The sequence below is a fragment of the Cladophialophora immunda genome (assembly GCF_000835495.1).
Source record: "Cladophialophora immunda strain CBS 83496 unplaced genomic scaffold supercont1.1, whole genome shotgun sequence".
Lineage (NCBI taxonomy): Eukaryota > Fungi > Ascomycota > Eurotiomycetes > Chaetothyriales > Herpotrichiellaceae > Cladophialophora > Cladophialophora immunda.
The window spans coordinates 7536585-7556150 of NW_015622541.1; the positions used below are offsets into that span (position 1 = coordinate 7536585).

Below are 19566 nucleotides of genomic sequence, written 5' to 3' on the forward strand. Positions count from 1 at the left end.
AAGGCCTGCTCAACATGGGATGCTACGAGGTCAGTCTCGGCGACACTACCGGGGCTGGTACTCCAGCTCATGTTCGGCGTCTGCTCGACGTTCTTCTGAGATCCATTCCTGCCCATCGACTAGCAGGCCATTTCCATGATACCTACGGCCAAGCAGTTGCCAATGCGGTCACAGCCTATGAACTCGGCCTGCGCACGTTTGATAGTAGCGTGGGCGGTCTTGGAGGGTGTCCCTACAGTCCAGGGGCGAAGGGCAATCTAGCCACCGAGGACCTCGTCTATACCTTCCAAGGTATGGGGATATCAACCGGCGTGGACCTTTACAAACTGGCAGAGATCGGTCACTGGATAAACGAAAAGCTAGGGAAGCCAGATGGCAGCCGAGCGGGTGCAGCTATCCATTCGAAAAGTGACACCGTACCAGCCAAAAGTACCCACAAGTGTCAACCTACGACATGGACCATGGTCGAACAAGATCCAGAGTACCAGCTGCTTCGGCACGCATCAACAGTCAAAATAGTGCTAAATCGACCCCACAATGGCAACGCTTTGACCCGGACAATGCTCACACACTTGACAACGCTCTTCGAGACGCTGTCGAATGACCCCTCGGTGTTTCATATTGTTCTCACAGGTAAGGGCAAATACTTTTGCACGGGAATGGATCTCAGCAGCGGTGGTGCCACCGCCGCCGGAGCGGATGTGGTCTCGAAACAGGACCAGTTCGAAGGTCTGTACAAACTCTTCGAGGCTATAGACAGAACTCCTCAGACGACCATCGCATTAATCAACGGACCAACGTTTGGTGGCGGAACCGGACTCGCCTTTGTATGCGACATCCGCCTGGCCCAGGCCAATGCAACATTCACCATGACTGAGGTCAAGCTAGGGCTTTGCCCTGCCACCATCTCCAAGTTTGTCGTTCGCGAGTGGGGCCTGGCTATTGCTCGCGAGGCTATGTTGACAAGTCGACCGGTCACCGCACAAGAACTCCATCGTTTTGGCGCAGTACATGCCATAGCCTCTTCACTTTCGTTACCGTCCTCCGCGGCCACGGATGGATCGCACCGAAACCTTGACCAATTGTTGCAACAATATCTCGATAAATACCTCAACCATGCTGCCCCGCAGGCATCAGCACGAACCAAGGAGTTGGTTGCCGCTGCGTGGCGTTATGCAGGTGATGAGCGTCAAGCCAAGGTCATAAAAGACGTCTTCGAGTGGATGATTGCTCCTAGCGAAGAAGCTCAGATCGGCACAGACGCATTTAGGGCGGGGAAAAATGGGGTAGATTGGTACGAGGTGTACCAAAACCGCAAACTAACAGGGTGTCAGAGCCTGAAACCGAAGTTGTAGTCATAGGACATCATCGGTTACGCTTATAAGTCCATGACAGCACAGCAAATTTGTTCTGGAGTGGAACGTGGAGGTGCAAGCCTTCCATCAATTCTGTCCTACAGACTTCAATACCTCCGGGGGGGCGAGCCATTCAACCGCTCATAGAGCATGATTTCGTGCTAGGAAGACTCCCCAAAGAAATCATGATGTGAATTCAACCATCTTTTACGTACACATGGATCCAGAAGAAGGCGTTGGGCAACCAATGCTGTCAGAGATTAGATAGGCATCTCTGACTTTACCACTCTATGCCCATTGTGTAGCATCTAGTCTCGCAGAGTCGATAGCCACGTCAAGTTCGAGGAGAACGATCACGAAGAACCGAAGACGGATCCAGCCTAGCAGGTTCCCAATCCCGAGCATTTCCGATTCCGTACCCCTCGAAATCCGAACTTCTTAACCGTGCGAGGCATAGCCTCGTTGTGCCAGAAGAAGCCGATATGAACACAACCTGATCCCAGATTTTGGTCACGGCTTTGACCCCGGGCCGACTTGGGCACGTTGCCTATTACCTACTATTCTCAATCTCTGGAGCCAGTTGGAGCTACGCTGAAAATGTCGGCCGTCGGCTGAACCTGGACAAAAAATTTATATTCTGCCGCTCAGAATCGACCCTCGGTGCTCGCTCGCTCGTTGACATCGCACGCTATCTACGAAAGAAAGTTGACGAGACTCCAGTCGAACGGAACCGATGGCAGAGATCTTTGGCTCACCTTTCCCTTATGCTGACCCGCTATGGTACTCTCGTGGCGTGTCTCCGTATTACAATGAGAGCCATAGACAGCTAAGAAAGGACGTCCGTCAATACGTGGACAATTGTCTTGCTCCACATTGCGAGCAGTGGGAGAAACAAGGCTACGTTCCCGCGGAGGTCTGTTGGAAACTCCTCTGTGCTCTCATGGCTCTGTCAAAAGCCGCTCGAGTTATCATAGACTCACAATTTACTTGTAGGTAATCAGAAAGCATTCAGAACTGGGCTATACGGCCGTGTCCGTCTTCCCTCTAGACAGAGAATATGCTCAAGGCATCCGGCTGCCGGGAGATATACCGTTGGACAAATGGGACGCCTTCCACGACTTAATCTGCATCGACGAGATTGTTCGGTGCGGCTGTCTCGGGGTTGTTTGGGGCTTGACTGGCGGGAATATTTATGGCGCACCACCTCTCGTCAACTATGGGACGGTGCGACAAAAGCACCAGTTCCTACCAGGCATCTTGAAGGGAAATATACGCTTCGCCCTCGCGATCACCGAGCCCGACGGTATGTCGAATGCTTCGTTTGTCAAGTGTCCTATATTTCTTGTCGTGTCAAACTAACTCAACATTGTATCTTAGCTGGGTCGGATGTCGCAGGCATTCAAACAACTGCGATCAGGAAGGGCAACGTGTATGTCGTGAATGGTGCAAAAAAGTGGATCACCAATGGGTTGTGGGCAGACTACTGCACAACAGCTGTGCGAACCGGTGGCCCTGGCGCCGCCGGTATCTCTGTACTGATAGTTCCCATGAAGAGCAAGGGCGTCACATGTCGTCGCATGGAAAACTCTGGCGTGTCGGCGAGTGGTAAGTTCCTGACTACGCCGAGCAAGGTGATTGATGCTCGAGGACTAACTGAGCACCGAGCACGGCAGGATCGACATACATTGAATTTGATGATGTGGAAGTGCCCGCGGAGAATCTGCTCGGCTCAGAAAACCAAGGGTTTTCGATGATCATGTCCAGTATACGGCCATATCCCTTGAGGCTTTTCATTTGCCATGATACTAAGCCATAATTAGATTTCAATCACGAGCGCCTCTGGCTTGCCTGTGCGAGTCTTCGCTTGGCCAGAGTCTGCGCAGAAGATGCTTTCAGACATGCTGTCGTTCGAGAAACGTTTGGCCACAAACTAATCGAGAGCCCAGTCATACGCTGGAAATTCTCGTCTTTCGGCAGACTCATCAACTCTGCACACGCTCACATGGAGGAGCTCACATACATGCTGAATACTATGGACAAATCAGAGGTCCACGCAGCACGCTTGGGTGGTCAACTTGCGAATCTCAAAGTGCTGGCCGGCCGTATTTTAGAGCATGTGAACCGGGAAGCCCAACAAGTGCTCGGAGGGGCGGGGTACAACAAAACCGGTAAAGGAGCACGGATCGAACAGATCAGTCGAGATCTGAGGCCGCTGGTTGTTGGAGGAGGAAGTGACGAGATCTTGTCGGACTTGGCCATTCGAGAGGAAATCAAGCGAGCAGGTGTGACTGCGCACCTTAGCAGACTGTGAGGCCGAACCAGCTAAAAAATTTGAGGTTTATAGGCGTCCTATCACACATTATCTGAGTTAAAAAGATGCCATAACCTTGTGCTATCTCCACGTCTACTTCTGACCATTGTCAGGAAGGACTTGTCTAATCTTTGCTTATGTGTATTGAGCGCTGCTGTGACCATTTGGCTGCAACAGAATCTACTGCTGGCTAAGTTTGGTAGGCCGAAATTCTGCCCAAGTACAGTGAAGCGAACTTGCGGTCGAACTTGCGGCCCGGAAACATTCCCACTTCCTCTGTCTCTTCCCATTCCTGGCCGCAGAAGAGGTCATGTTTGTGACAGAATAGATGCCCGTGCTGGTGGCAAGATATAGACGGGATCACATTCTGCCCGGACGTGTTGACACATTCAGACACGACTTCGAGAGCCTCGCTAATAGTTCTTTGGGGTCTTGAATTGCTCTTTCGACAAGTACACCCCATGTCCGCGTGGAAAGACATATGTATCGGGGTTGATCGACTCCCTCAACGTCCGATCCGGCCAGCGGCTCTGGTATAACCTGCTGTTGTCGATGAACGTTCCCAGGTTCGTCTTGGCGGGGAACACGATGTTGTTGCTCGTCCCCTGCTCGCGAAACTCGGAGTGGAACGGGCGGCGGTCCGAGTCCTTGGCCGTGTCCCCTGCCGCCAGGTAGTTGTCGACGAACTGGGGGAACGGAGCGAAACACCGCGCGCCGGACACGCCATCGCTGCAGAACTCGCTCACGGCCACGTCGGCGGTCCTGGCTTTGGGCAGGACCGAGTAATTGTAGAGGAATCGGCGTGCTCCACGCTGGCTGACTGCGTAGGCGTAGAGGCAGCGGATGTTGTACGGCTCGGTCACCACCCGCGTGAAGGTTCCCCGGAGCGGTTCCGCAGAGTCGTCCAGGTAGCGGTTGCCTTCCTTGCGAGTCTCGGTTCGAAGTGGCTCTGGCACCACCGTTGGATCGTCGTGTGTGATCCAGTAACTATGGTCACCAGAACGGCTTTTGGCGCCGCAGTACCCGAGCCAGAGGACATCCCAGTCGTCGCCGTAGGGTGAATGCAGGGCTTCAGGTTTCTCCACCCTCTGGAGGTAATGTAGTCCCCGAGCAAAGTCCACCAGCTGTGATTTGATGTTGATGTCCCACTCTGCGTCGTCCTCAAAAATCAGGGCACTGGACAGCTTATCTGATATAATCCTTCATGACAGCATTAGTGGAAGAAACTTTAGTAACGGGGGTTTTCACGATGGGGAATGTTCGCTCTCTACCTTTGGAATGCGTTCAGGTGGCCTCGATAACAACCGAGTGTAGAGTTCGACTCGCGCATGTTCCATCCCTATGGACCAAAGATCAGCACCAAAGTAAAAGTGATGCCTGTCTGAGTCACTTACAGCTGGAATTGCTTTGATGGGGATATCCTCCCCTTTCACGCCCTCGACCCAAGAAATAGACAGATCACACTGTGATGCAGCGAGAGCCCATACATCGCGCTTGTCGGACCGCTCTGGTAACGAGATGACGAGAATCTTTTCGAACTAAGCAAAGTACATCAGCTTTTATGTCGCGGTGGGAAATGGAGACAAAGCATAGCGCACCCCTAGAGTTGAGTTTCTCACGTCGTCAAGGACGCCTTGGCCCATGTACCCAATCTTCAGAAGATTGCTGGGAACCGCCGAGTGCCGTGAAAGGATGATGATGGAGAGAAGCAGAACTAGCGAGCCGGCGAGCCACACAACAAGCCGTGAACACATCTTCTGGCGCATGGTGTGACGGTTTGATAGTTCCGCTCCAGGATAAAATGCCATCGTGGAGGTGATGGCTATCCGGTATGGCTGATGGGACGGTTGGAGGAAGCAAAGAATGCCTTTGGATCCATATCCAATGGAGGAACGAGGAGAGGAAGCGAGCCTGTCGAAGGTCAAAATAGCAACCCTCGGGGTTCGAGATTCCCTTCACACCAGATCCTTTGGCGACCGCTCTCTCGGGTTGCCAAACGCATCTGCTATTTCGTTGAACAAACCGATTAAGGGGAAATCAGAAGTACTTTCAAGCCCAAGGCAAGGAGTAAGCAAAAGGCAGAAAGATCGCCAGGGCATGCATGGCGCAGGAGATACCTTATTCGCTCGCTAGGTATGAATGGCCATCTCGAAGGGGCAAAGCGCCGCCCGATCGGGTCTAACCTCAAGTCTACTTGTTATTACCGTGCTGTATTGTAACGTATTAGCGACAAGCGATGAATATAAAGTTGCGGAAATGTCTCTCCTTATCAGGGATTGGCTCCATTTCGTCCTGGCGCCCCGCTGTGACGACTTCGGCTGCTTCGGTCCGAAAAGACTATTCTTGTTCTGGGCTGTGACTTGGGCTTGACCTCCCCCGAGCAGTGCATCCTTATCTATGCGTAGGGCCCTCGATGCAGGGGCTGATTGTGATGCCACAGCCTCCTCTACCTCGGTCATGCAACGCGTCTCCTTTCCAATGGGGGCTGCGCTTTTGCCTATTCTCCGAAGAGATGTCGCGTCACTGTTCCCGAGAATAACCCATGCCGCTGGCTTGTCTCCCCTTATACCACACTGTCTATTGCAATATCCTTCAATCATCGAGAGGTGCCAGGAAGTCGATTGACACGGCCATGGGCTCATGTCGGTTCACGGCGTGGTCGCGAGGGGTCGTGATATCGGGCGCCCTGCTACTCAGCGTCTTCATCCTGTTCTTTGGCTCGACGTCATCCCGGCCGTACAGCGAAGTCCTCAGGGGCTCTTTAGTCTCGTCACCTTCCGCAATATCGACTCGAGGACCTGTGGTTCCTGGAGGCACTTTGCAACACCCAGAATCCAAGTACGCATACGTCGTGTACCTGGCACCCACCGAAAAGGAGGATGCCGGCGAGGAAGACACCGAAGACAACGTCTATCTCACATCCGTACGTCTCCTCGTATACCAACTTCTCCATGATCCCGAGACACGAACCAACAACTCAATTCCCGTCGTCGTCCTGGTATCACCGCAAGTCTCACAGTCGCAACGGCGCCGCATAGAGCGCGAGGGGGCCTGGGTCGCCGAATTCCCCTCTATCGAGCTGGAGACCGTCAAGCCGGACCGGCCGCGCTGGAAACATGTCATGGATAAAATGAACGTGTTCCGCCTCACGCAGTTCGAAAAGGTCCTGCTGCTGGACCTTGACATTGTCCTCTTCAAACCCCTCGACGCTATCTTCGAGGAGCCCGAGACCGACATCCAGACAAACCTCGGCATGGAGGACCAGACGAAAGCCGACGAAGGGCCCCAGCCCCGGCGGTATCTCCTGGCCGCCGACTCGTCTCCGATCGGCAGCGACAAGCACCCGTGGCCGGCGCCGCGCTCCAAGGCCCTCAACGCGGGGTTCATGGTGCTTCATCCGTCCGAGGAGATGCTGGCGCACTATCTCAAAATCGGGGCAATTGAGGGCCGGACCCCGATGCTGGCACCCGAGAATAATCTGCTCGAATACGTCCACCGGCCCGGCGGCAACATGCCTTACTCCCAACTCAGACATTACTGGGTCATGAATCACCCGGTTTTCGAAGACTATCAACACGGCATCGCGGCGGTCCATGAGAAATGGTGGCGCAATAGTATGACCGACCACAAGTTGAAGGAGATGTTGCTGAAGCCACGGTGGAAGATGGAAGGCTATTGGAGTCGGTGACACGGATCTCGCACTAGGATGAATGCCTCGCTAGATAGTACGTTGGAGACACGAAATGAAGTCATAGGGAGAGTAGACATGAGGGGGAGAACGAGATTCAATAGACTCCAATTTTTATTTTCACAATATATAGTGAGAGATTTATCTCGCAGAGGAAGCGCCCCGAAATTGATCTTCTTCAAATAACCACCCGCAGGATGCCGACGTTCAGCGTCGAACGGTGCTTCCTGGACCTTAGTATCCGACCACGACGACAGAACCGATGCCTGGCCGTCGACCAAGCGCGGGATATTCATCATGGTGCTAAAGGGGATGTGGAAGATGGATTCCTCGTGCCAGTCGCTCTTTGCATTCAAGTTGATATCCGAGTCCTCAGGGCTGCTAGCTCCTTGACGACGGTTTCTCGGCCATCAATAAAGATGGATCAAAGGCACTAGCCCCTCACAGAAAGATAGGGACAATGATTGGGCGAAATGGGAGTCGGCAAACATGCCATCCAACAGATTCAGAGAAAGGGGACCTAAATGCTCCTCCTCCTCCCCTGGAGATCGACAAGCATGTGAGTTGCCAGCCCAGGGGGGACGACTCCGTTTCGAGAGCGGCGTGGTGACCCCAACTGTCTTATCAAATATTATCTCTAGACATCGGCAAACTCGAAGCACAAAGGGAAGCAATTTCCCGAGGATGGTCTAGGCCTAGCACGGAGAATTAAGGGAGGGAATGGTGCAAGCAAAAGCTCCAATCTTCCAGGGATAGGAATGCGGCTCCAGAGCGTAGGCTTGTTTGGTCATTTCAACGATAGAGTAAGGCTTGTTTGCGACTAGCGGTATGGTCACAAACACTGCGGTAAAGCAATAAATACAGGGGCGCTGCCCAAGGCCAGTGCTCTCTAGTTGGTGAGACACGGGTGGTCGCAAGCCCGAGCATAGGACGGCATCACCCTCGTCCAAAAGAGGGGTGTGAGCCAGGTGTCGAATAACCTCGTCTTGGCAGATCTGTTCTCCTGCCCGCAGTGATATTTCTTCCCCGCTGGAGTGATTTGCTAGTTTTCTTTTCTTCTCATCCCGTTACATTTACTCCTAGTGCTTTATATTGTGCATCCACACTATACTGGAGTCTGCGTTATGTTATCACATCGCTTCGGCACAGTCGGCCTCGAATGCGTAGAATCCTTGACAGCCTCCAATGTGCCGGAATGGGCAAGTGTAAGCTTGAGCTTCCGGCATTCGAGCATTATACCTACTGGTGAGCGACTCGGCATTCCTGCTCTCACAGCCTTCTCGTTCACCAGATCCAGGAAATGTCCGTGGCGATACATCCCAAGTGCTTTATTAGTGGGTACCACATTCTTCAAGTTGGCCGTGTTTCGGAATTGGGAGTTGTCGGACATAGCTCCTGAGTGCTAGGGATGAGCGGCAGCATATTCAACGGGCGGTGAGTTCATTCTCTTTTTCCGAGATTCCAAATCATGACACACGTGCTTGGGCTGGTTACTTCGGCTGAGCAATTTGAGGCCGACGATTCGGTCAATAAATTCTGTGGCCTCCATTCACCCCTGTTCGCAGCCGTGGAAAGACAGCTTTGTTCCGGCCATGCCTATTTTCACATCTTCACTACCTCCAATTGAGGTACCATGGCATCTGCCAATATGGACATGGCTGTTTGACTCTGAGTACAGTCCATTGCGAAGGTACAAGCTCGAGGAGCTCGGAGGTTATACGAACGCTATCACGAAAGAGCATCTTGATTACAATGATCTGAGATTACACACCACCCACCTCTCCACAGCTCTTGTGAGGAGATATGGCCTCCAGCACGGCCAAACAGTTAGCATATTCTCCCCCAACACCGTTTGGTACCCCTGCGTCATGTTTGGTACTCTACGTGCTGGCGGTATTGTTTCTGGAGCCTCCCCAGCATATACTATCGAAGAGCTAGCATTTGCACTCAAAACAGCTGAAGCCAGATTTCTCTTTACCGCGCCGAGCAACCTACCAATCGCAGTGGCCGCGGCTAGGAGTGTGGGAATACGACATGACCATATCTTCCTCATCTACGGAGAGGTGGAGAATTTCACCACGTTGACTGAGTTGCTGGAAATCGGCAGGTCGTATAACACTTGGGGACAAGTCGAGCAGTTCAGAGTGCCTGCGAACAAGCAAAATAAGGATATCTGCGCCTTTCTGTCTTTTTCGAGCGGAACCACAGGCCTTCCTAAAGCTGTCATGGTGGCCCATTCGAATATAATCGCCCAGTGCCTACAAGTGAGCCAGATGACCCCGGGCTCTCTACGCCGAATTCTGGCGGTCCTACCCCTTTTCCACATAACGGGCCTTGTCCACCACCTGCATTTACCTGTTCTACTCAATGCCACCGTATATCTACTACCGAGCTTCACCATGGAGTCGACACTGCAGAGTATACAAGATTATCAGCTCGAGGAGGTGCTCCTAGTGCCACCGATATTAATCCGCATGGTGCGCAATTCGCCGCTACTTGAAAGGTACAACCTCAGTTCGTTGAGGCGACTTATGTCCGGTGCCGCGCCTTTGTCTGCAGAAATTCTTACATTACTCCAACAATGTTTCCCCAACACAGGCTTCAAGCAGGGCTATGGGATGACGGAGTCCTGCTCATGTATCACTCTCCATCCGCCCGATAAATATGATTATAAATATGCAACTCAAGTGGGAACGATCGTCCCATCGACAGAGGTCAAATTCGTTGACCCACAAACCCGCAAAGAGTGCGGAGTAAATCAGCCTGGGGAGATATGGGCCCGCGGACCTCAAGTTGTCATGGGATACCTGAACAACAAAAAGGCTACCGAAGAAACTTTCGACGCTGAAGGGTTCCTCCACACAGGCGATATCGGAAGCATTGACGAAGAAGGGATGGTTTCAATTACAGACCGTCTGAAGGAGATGATCAAGGTCAATGGTATCGGGGTGGCTCCTGCCGAGCTTGAAGATCTACTCCTGGGCCACGAAGATGTAGAGGATGTGGCTGTTCTGGGTGTCAGGGACGAATATGTGGGTGAGCGTCCCAAGGCGTATGTCGTCGCCAAGCTCGCCGCGCAACAACAAGCGAATCTCGATACCTTACGAAAACGGCTCATTGAGTTCGTCCAAGAGAGGAAGGCACGCTATAAATGGATCGCTGAAATCGAGTTCATTGACGAGATCCCCAAGTCAGCATCTGGAAAGATCCTCAGACGAGTTCTCAGGGATGCAATGCCTCGGCGTGGGAGTGATGGAATTTTGAGTAAAGACAATACACGAGCGGCCAAGATGTAGGTGGAATGAGGTTGCAATACCAGTCAGGAGAATTTGACAATGCACAATTCTTTGTATGTAAGACGAGACTACAAGAGATGAACCTGCCACCGTCTTTCTAAGCTGATAGCAAGAGTACTACTGGAGAGTTTTTGATCCCATTTCCCGTCTGGAACGACTGGTTCCCCCAGCACTCTGCCATTGGCCTTGCCGGCTGAGGACTCGCAATTCTTTTTAATGACCCCGAATCTTTTCCCTTGCTCCGTGATTCTCTCAAGTCGCTCGCGTGCTAGAAGTCGGACGTCAGCGGTATGCTCAACCACGCATAGAGTTTGACTTACTTGATCAGGATTGTTTTCGTCTCTGTGAACGACCGGAGAACCTGGCGCGGGTCAGCTTAATTGTCCACCTGTATCGAATCAGTCCACATACGTCCATTCCAAATTCGCGGCCCATTCCAGACTGTTTCACGCCGCCGAAGGGGACTTGAATGTTAAGCTATTTTCTTCAGTATCAGGCGGTTCGGAAATCGTTTTCTCACTCACTATACTGGCGCAGTTGACGCCCACAATCCCTGTCTCCAGCTTCGACGAGAAACGGAGTGCCCTAGAAATATCCCTCGTGAACACTCCAGACATCAGCCCGTATTCAGTGTCGTTGGCTTTTTGAATGACCTCTTCTTCTGTGTCGAATGTGCTGACTACGGAGACTGGGCCGAAGACTTCGTCGGTCAGGATCTCAGCCTTGGGCCTGGGATTCACGAACACGGTAGGCTCAATGAAACAGCCGGTCTTGCCGATCGAATTTCCCCCTACCAAGAGCTCGGCCTCTCCCGCCTTGGCCCTGTCGATCATGCCGCGGACTTTTTCAAATGCAAGCTTATCTACCAGAGGGCCATAAGCTGTATCGGGGTCGAAAGGGTCTCCCATGTGCTTGGCCGCTTCTCTCATCTTCTCAACATATCTCTTGATAAACTCATCAGCGATTGATCTTTGGACGTAAAGACGAGAAGCTGCGATGCATATCTGGCCACTTCGAGCCATGATAGCTCGGAGGGCCCACTCGACGGCATTGTCCAAGTTGGCGTCCTCGAAAATGACGTTTGGCCCTTTTCCACCTGAACATAGTCAGCATACCTTGGTTCGTACAACACTACCAAAGAGAAGGGACTCACCGAGTTCCAAAGTCACACGCTTGAGATTACTTTGAGCGGCGGCCGCCTGGATCTTCTTACCCGTGGCAATGCTGCCAGTGAAGCTAATTTTGCGAACACGCATGTGCCTGGAAAAGAGCTCACCCGTCTTCCCCGGCCCGGTAACAACCTGAACAACACCCCTGGGGATTCCTGCCCGCTCGATGAGTGGAGCCAGGGCAAGGGATGCAAGAGGACTCTTCTCTGAAGGTTTGATAATCATCACGTTTCCTGTGACCAGGGCTGGTGCGACTTTATGAAAGAACGTTGCCACCGGAGAATTGAAGGGACAGATCCCAACGCAGACTCTATTGTCAAAGCATCAGCAGGGTTACCTTTCTTCGGAGATATCTCCCACTCGAAAGTCAAGTACTACCCAAGGGGCTCGTTCTTCACAATCTTCACAAAGCCGTCGTCATCAGGAAAATAATCGCCCTTGAACTTGTCGCACCAACCGGCTCGTAGCGTGTCAGTAGCCCAGTAGAGACGGATCAGGTTTCGAAAATCTACTCACACATGTACCGAAGTCCGTTGACAATATAATTCTTCTCCCGAGTCGGAATGAGAGACACCGGGTGTCCACCGGTGAGGGTGTCAAGGCGAAGCAGGTCTCCTAAGTGCTCGTCCAAGATGTCGGACAGCCTGTACAGACATCGAGCTCTCTCCGCCGATGTAAATGTACTCCATTCGCCTTTGAAGGCGGCCTCGGCATGGCGAACTGCCGCGTCGACATCTTCTTGGGCTCCGACCGGCACGTGGTCTGACACTACTGTATCGTCTTTGGGATTGCGAACGGTGAACACTTCATCGGTGCTGGGCTCGACGTACTCGCCATTGATGTAGAACTTGGTTAGCTCCGTTGGCTTGGGAATCTTGAAAGACGTCATCGTGGTGTTGCCAGAAAATACAAGAACATGGAATATGCCGTCTCCGTGCTCTCTACGCGTGTATTCGAAGAGTACTAGCTATGTATTTGGGGACATCCTCCAACTCCCATATTTCCGGCTAGTCAATGCTCGCATCAAATGCAATTGCCTTTGTCTATAGGGGGAAATATTAGGTCACCGAGGACTCGGGGTCTGGGGTAGGAATGGGTGGAGGGTGGTCGGACGAGGCGGAATGTCTTCAAACCCACGGTTCGGACGGACTGCGGACTCCTCTCCGAAGCTGCGTAGCTCCCTTTGTTCGGATTTACTTTTTCTACTTTACTCGGCCGACAGAGCCAAATTCCTAGGCTTCAAGGTCACATGGCCTGAGCTCCTGAGCTGGTCTGATGTGCTGGCGCCAAAGTTAGGCTGCAGCATGGTTGAGGCTCGTGTAGTCATTTGAGGGCTCCCGAAGGCTTATGTCGCGACGCATGCCGTCTTTACCTCGGGCTTGGTCTGAATCGACATCCCACATCTAAGTGCGGGCATGAATGCACTACTGGAGCTGAGAAGCTCTGCAACCTGCACCACAGATACAACTATCTTAGGCAATGTCCGGGGAAGTGGTGCTTTCACCCAGTCACGACTCATGACGCGAGTCTGGTTGGGCATTTTGAGAGCAGATGCAAAACCTTTCCACGGGAGAGCCACCCTCTAGCTAGTGGGAAGCGTCTTCTTCGCGAACGCGGATGGGGAAGGCCAAACTTGATTCGCGTGATGTATATGAGAGTAGAGAAGTCTAAGTTGAAAAGTGATAGCTGCATGATTTGTTTCAAAGGAGACCAAGTCGCGATCTCCTGGTGGACCATTGTACATTTTGGGCTCCTTCTACAGCTGGACCTTGGAGGTAGATCGACAAACGCCGCCCGTGATACCAATTGACCACTACTGCAAGGGCTACCATTCGAGAGCTATAGGTAGAATTCCCATTGAGCCGACTGAAGGAGCACAAAAGCTTGTAGGGCTCTTGGTAGCCCTTCTGGAGACCCCGCATTCCCCCCGGGCAAGGGTCTTCCTGGGGAGAATGTGCCAAAGCGAATCTACATAATGAACCGAGGGGTCTGTTTAAGCCTGCCGCCGAACCCTGTGGTCCACCTCATGCTTTAGTCCTGACGCCGGAAGTTCAGACAACTCTCTCCCATGCATCCAAGGATCTTCCATAACTAAACTGATCTCTCTTGGTTGAGGATTTCAGAGCAATTCCTTGTCGCCCGCATTGTGCTCTGTAGAGTGCCGACTGCTTCTGTCCCTTCGAACGGCTTGTAAAATGCAGGAGGATCAACTGTCACGGCTAGCATGCGATCGTTGCTATCGGCGGAAGGCACGGTGTGACAAGGTTCTGCCTTCGTGCTCCACGTGCATACATGCTGGGACCGCATGCTGTTACAACGCGCGAGGGGGCTTGGGCCGTGGCGACATCCCAGAGACCATAGGGCGTCGTCTACGGCAGCTGGAGAACAAAAATCGCCTCTTGTCAAAGCAGCTTCGCGAAGCCCAAAATGCAGCAAGAGCCGCTGGCGGGTCCGCCTCAGGTGAAGACTTGGACACGGCTGCCGAGATGATGGAGATACCGGACGACAGCCACGACGGAGCAGATAAAAGCGAGACGGAAAACGACAACGAGGTCGCTAAAGAAGTCTACTCCCTCTCCCTCCACGCTGGCAGGCCTAGGCAGTACCTGGGCTCGGCCAGTGGCGCCATTCTGGCCAACCTCTTCCCTCTTGGTAGCCGGCCGAAACGCATCGGTGGCGACAGCAACAACAACGACGACGAAGACGAAGACTATTTTCGCCGATTTGCTACGGCCGATGGACAGAGATACAGCAGTCCTGAGATGGCCAAAACCGTCTTGCCAGCAGAACCACTTGGACGGAGTCTTCTGGCTGCGTACCTGTCGCATGATCACTTGGCCTTCCCGTATCTCCACCCCAAGAAGCTGATCAACACCCTGACTTCGATGTACGCGGAAGAAAAGTATTATGAGTCTCACCCGGTGGAGGCATTTTCCTTGGACATGATCTTCGCCATTGCGACCGTCCAAGTCCACAGATTCTCCTGGCAGTCGCTCCCCGATGCAGAGACGTACCATGAGCGGGCAATCTCGAAATTGGGCATCGTTCTCGAGTCCGGAGGTTTGGTTGCTTTACAGACCATCATGCTCCTATGTCAATACCGGATGTTGAGCGTATCTTACAGCACTTCAGCAAGCTTGTGGCACTTGTTGGGCATGGCAACAAGACTGGGCATTGAGCTAGGTCTCCACCGAGAGGCTATCTACCGCGTCCCCGTCGGTCTATCACCCACTAATGAGGACCACGTCAAGCAGGAACTCGGCATCAAGCGCCGTTGCTTTTGGTCTCTTTTCCAGATGGACAGAATCGTCAGCAACACCTTGGGTCGTCCTGTGTCGATCAATCTTCTCGAGATCGATACAGAACATCCAGCAGTCGAGGACGACGGGGACGCTTCCTGGGGTCCGTCGCCATCCGTAGAAGACATGTTGCAGTATCCCCACTGGCCAGCGAATACCAAAATCTTCAATCACATCACCTGGCATCGCATTATCACCGGCAAAATTCTCTCCAACCTGCACAACGTGCCCAAGAGTCGGATGCCGGACCCCCAGACCTGCCTTGCTATCAAGCAGCAGCTTGCCGAAGAATTGGATCAATGGAGAGCCGGCGTCGCCTCATTGCCTCTGATAGATGTCTCTGCGACGAGAAGCAAGGACAAGTCGAACTACAGAACGCGGGAGTGGTATAATCTACTGTATCATAACTGCATCCTGATGTTGCACCGCCCCATCCATTCCTTACAGGACATCCCGCAAACATCAGAGGTTCTGACCCAGATTTATTACTCATCCCAACAATCCATCTCCTCATATGCAGAGCTCCACAAAGCTCGCAAGATTAACTATGCCTGGGTCACATTGCATGCCGTCTTCCTCGTGGGACTCTCATACGTGTACGCGCTCAGGACTCATTTCCGGAACAGGCGACATCAGATGGAGGGGCCGATGGACGGGATGCCCCCACCTCCCCAAGCCCTATTGACCCCGGAACCGAGCATCAGTCAAATTGTGAGTGACATGAGAGCGTGTTCGACGGTCTTGGTTGCCATCTCGGAACGGTGGAATACGGGCAGAGGTTGTCACGAAATCTTTGCAAGACTTTCAGACGCCGTGCTGGCCGATGCCTCCGAATACTTTATGGGCACGAAGGTGCAGAGCATGTCCTCATCAAACCAGGAAGGAGGACCCAACAGACATCTTCTGTCTGGCGATCAGGTCTCTCAGCAGCCTCCATGGCCCATCCTCAGCAGTGACTTCGACCACAGCTATCAAGACTATTTTGGAGGGTTTCCGGAGCTATTTGGTGACCATTTCGATGACAACATCTTACTCCAACCGCCGTTTGGCTGGAACTTCGAGTCATAGTCAATAATATACGCATGAGACCCAGAAGGTGTTTCGTACATAGCGGCTTCGAAACAAACGCACGAAATTGAGGGAATAGGGATGACGTGCAAGGCTCTCTCTGTCTGTATTTCACCACGATGAAGATCCTTATTGTTCAAGTTTCGGGGCTGTGTCTCAATTGCAACTTTTGCTAGCTTATGAAATGCGGCCTCGTTCGAGAAACTTCAGAGGCACATCAACCAAGCGGCTCCGCAAGAATTCGCCAATGCCTTTACCCAGCCCATCAATACGTTCCGAAGAGGCGATCCCTCCAGAAAGATTATCTAGTATTCGACTGTAAAGACGTATGTGCATTAGTAGGGAAGGAGTAGGTCATTCCAAGTGACCTGGGGAGGTTCGGAGAGACTTACAAGTGCACGGCCTTAATGCCGACAAATTCCACGCGTTCGACACGTCGAGACGTGTCGCCATCGTACCAGTCATCCCCGAGGAGGAGTTTGAGCCTCTCCACGGTCAGGAAGGCCTGGAGCCATTCATATTCATCGTCGTACTGGGAGCGAGAAAAGAAGCCGATGTTCGAATTGTCGGCTTTATCGCCTGACCTGGCGTGCACGATGGATCCCAACGGCACCTTTCTCGTCCGCCCGAAGCTCGTCAAGTCCACGGGGCTCGCCGTCTCGTAGGATGGGCGGATCCGTGGATATTCAGCCGTGTGCTGCGGAGGAGGGATGTCGATCAGTCTACCGGAGTCTTCCAGCTCAACTTGGACTTTGATGGCGTCCTGTGAGATGAGAGCTGGAAAGATCTCCATGAACGGCTTTGGATCCATTGTACGGAAATCTAGGTTCATGTGGTATCCCGGGTACGCCTGCATTCGGAGTGCGTAGATGGGAATCTTGAATTTGGCGGCACTGATGTCCTCTAGTCGTCGAGCTTGCGCAAATATCCGGAAGAAGACTGTCCCGGCCTGTTGGCTGACAGGGTCTTCCGGTGATGTCCCGTATAGTTCGATACTGAGCTTACTGAATTTGTGGTCTTTGAAGATATGGTCGAGCTGACGTCTCATCATTTTCACTTTGTCTCCGATGTCGAGTCCGTTGAGGTAGAATGTCGCCTCGGCTTGGTAGCCTCCTGGGGCAGTGAACATGACCTTCGTCGTTGGCGGAGGTGGTAGGCCCTTGACACCAGATATGCGAATGCGGTCTCCCGTGCTGGGCTCCGCTTCGACTTTGATTTGCGATAGGTCGGCAACCACATCTGGGTTCAGATAGAGGTGGCCCTGGAGCTCATAGAGGATCTGGGCACGAACGGTGTCTTCCGTTACGCGACCGCCACCGACGGATAGAGTCGTCACAACACACTCCCCTTTACTGTTGATCTCGGCGATCGGAAACGTCAGGTCCACCAAATCGTCAAGGATCTCCTTGAATCCGGTGAAGTTGGCACCCGTCACGTACGGCCCGCACTCGGTCAGATGCCCTGCGACCAAGGCGCCTGCTAGGGCGTTATAGTCGTCCTCGGACCACTGAAAGCGCCAGGCCGCAGCGCCCATGAGTGGCGAAGCGTCCGTGCATCGACCGCAGATAACGATCTGCGCTCCTGAGTGCAGGGCTTCCACGATCCCTCGGCACCCGATGTATGCCGCGCCGCAGACAGGCTTGAGCTCCCAGTCGTCCAGCTGCTTCTCCTCGTGGTCGAGGTGCTTGAAATCATTGCGGCGCTGGCCCAACTGGCTAATGACGTCAGGTACATCATCACCTAGCACGGCCGCAACGGGGACGTCATATCCTCTTGACTTGCAGAGCCTGCCAACCTCGCGAGCGAGCGACCGGGTGTTGAGCGCACCAGCGTTTGTGATCACTTTGAGCCCCTGCGCGACGATGTCGTCGAGACACTCTTCCAGCTGGTCTAGGAACCCCTTCTCGTAGCCCAGCTCAGGGTTCTGCTGTTTCACGATGGCGTTCCAAGCAATGTTCATCTCCGACAGCCAATCCCCAATTATCACGTCGACGTTACCGTGTTGGACCATGCGGGCCATTGCATGCGGGTTGTCACCCGTCGTGGACGAGACGCTGCCGATGCGAAGGGTCGGTTTCGAGATCATCTTGAGGGCTGGCGTCGTTGTCGTCGTCGGAGTTCTGTTGTGTTGCTACAGGCTTTGGAACTCTATAATCGGATGGTTCCGCACGAGGGCTTGGGACTGAGGACCAGAGGTAATTTCCACTGACTTGGCTGCGAAAGGCATGAATATGAGTCTAGACACAAATTTCCAGGCCACCTACCGCACCGTGCAGGTCTTTGGTGCAAGCGTTATACCCGAAGACACAGGCTAAAATTAGTTGCCGGGCCGAGGAATGATAGTGGCTCGCATGCACTTTTGTTCAATGTTCCCAGTCCAAGCGGATAGACAACAGCCCCTTGGGTGTCGGATTCAATTCCATTCACTCCGCCACCCAAGTTTCGGACGGTCAAGGGCTGGTTGACAACCGAATGGCCGTTCGGACTCATGACAAGGCCACAGAGTTAAAAGAGGCCGCTCGCGGAGGATGCTCCGACGAGGGTCCGTCCCACCATAACTGGCAGTTTCTGCCACTGGCGACTCTATAGTTCGTTTGTGATCCTCCGAATCGACTAGGGAAGTGAGCAGAGCATCCACAACCAAAATACCTGTAGCTTCTCCGCTGACGGACTGAACTGAAGGTTGCCAGATGCAGCCAGTCCTAGATGGCAACGAAAAGTGGATTGTTCAACGCTTATCTCTTTTTGTCTATTCCAAGCAAAAAGGTGGGGGAAGTGTTGAGAAAGTGGGTACGGAGAACGCTCAGTCATTGGTCAAGGTGCGATGCCGTGCAGCATCTCGACTTCCCCCTCGAACCGTATCGGTCCATTTCAGATCCATTGCCCGAAACCCCGAGACAGAACGAAAATGATCATTGACGGGAGCATTCTTTCTCTCTTCTTTGAAACAGTCTTTTATCACTTCGTGGATGGATGACGTGCAGCCCCTGACGCTGAGGTGTGAGCTAATTAAGAAGAGCCCTGCACATAGCCGACCTTTTTATAGAGGATTCAAGACGCCCAAGTGCGAGGTTTGAATCTAAATTCGTCGAAGCACTTACTACCATCTTCGTCGCCGATCATGAGCGTCGATGGGAAAGTCTTTGCGGTTACGGGCGCAGGCTCCGGGATGGGAGCGGCCATTGTTCGCCTCCTGGCTCGACGCGGTGCGCGCGCAGTGGCCGCCAGCGACATCTCGGCGAAGGGCCTGGAGGCCATCAAAGATTCTATCTCTCAGCTCAATCCAGGATCTGAGATTCGGACGACCGTCTTGGACGTGACGTCGTCGTCGGCCGTCGAGGACTGGATCCAGGACGCTGTTGCGGCCTTCGGAGATCTGC

At 53.0% G+C, this 19566-nt stretch overlaps 3 protein-coding genes across 3 annotated transcripts; all 3 read right to left on the bottom strand.

The window, feature by feature from the left end:
* Positions 1-4079: 4079 nt before the first annotated feature.
* PV07_02209 (uncharacterized protein) lies at positions 4080-5658 on the bottom strand (the record flags this gene model as incomplete). The annotated part of the gene is made up of 4 exons (XM_016388807.1): positions 5265-5658; positions 5061-5204; positions 4938-5005; positions 4080-4866 (listed from the first exon to the last, which is right to left on the bottom strand). The coding sequence occupies exons 1-4, from the start codon at positions 5472-5474 to the stop codon at positions 4080-4082; spliced, it is 1209 nt and encodes a 402-aa protein (XP_016255735.1). The 5' UTR covers positions 5475-5658.
* Positions 5659-10902: 5244 nt separating this feature from the next.
* Positions 10903-12708, bottom strand: PV07_02210 (uncharacterized protein; the record flags this gene model as incomplete). The annotated part of the gene is made up of 7 exons (XM_016388808.1): positions 10903-10918; positions 10971-11011; positions 11062-11127; positions 11175-11746; positions 11804-12129; positions 12198-12279; positions 12336-12708. The coding sequence occupies 7 exons, from the start codon at positions 12706-12708 to the stop codon at positions 10903-10905; spliced, it is 1476 nt and encodes a 491-aa protein (XP_016255736.1).
* A 3655-nt stretch (positions 12709-16363) lies between these two features.
* PV07_02211 (uncharacterized protein) lies at positions 16364-18390 on the bottom strand (the record flags this gene model as incomplete). Its single annotated transcript, XM_016388809.1, has 2 exons — positions 16579-18390; positions 16364-16502 (listed from the first exon to the last, which is right to left on the bottom strand). Exons 1-2 carry the CDS (start codon positions 18270-18272, stop codon positions 16364-16366), a joined length of 1833 nt encoding a protein of 610 aa, XP_016255737.1. The 5' UTR covers positions 18273-18390.
* Between the last annotated feature and the right edge of the window lie 1176 nt (positions 18391-19566).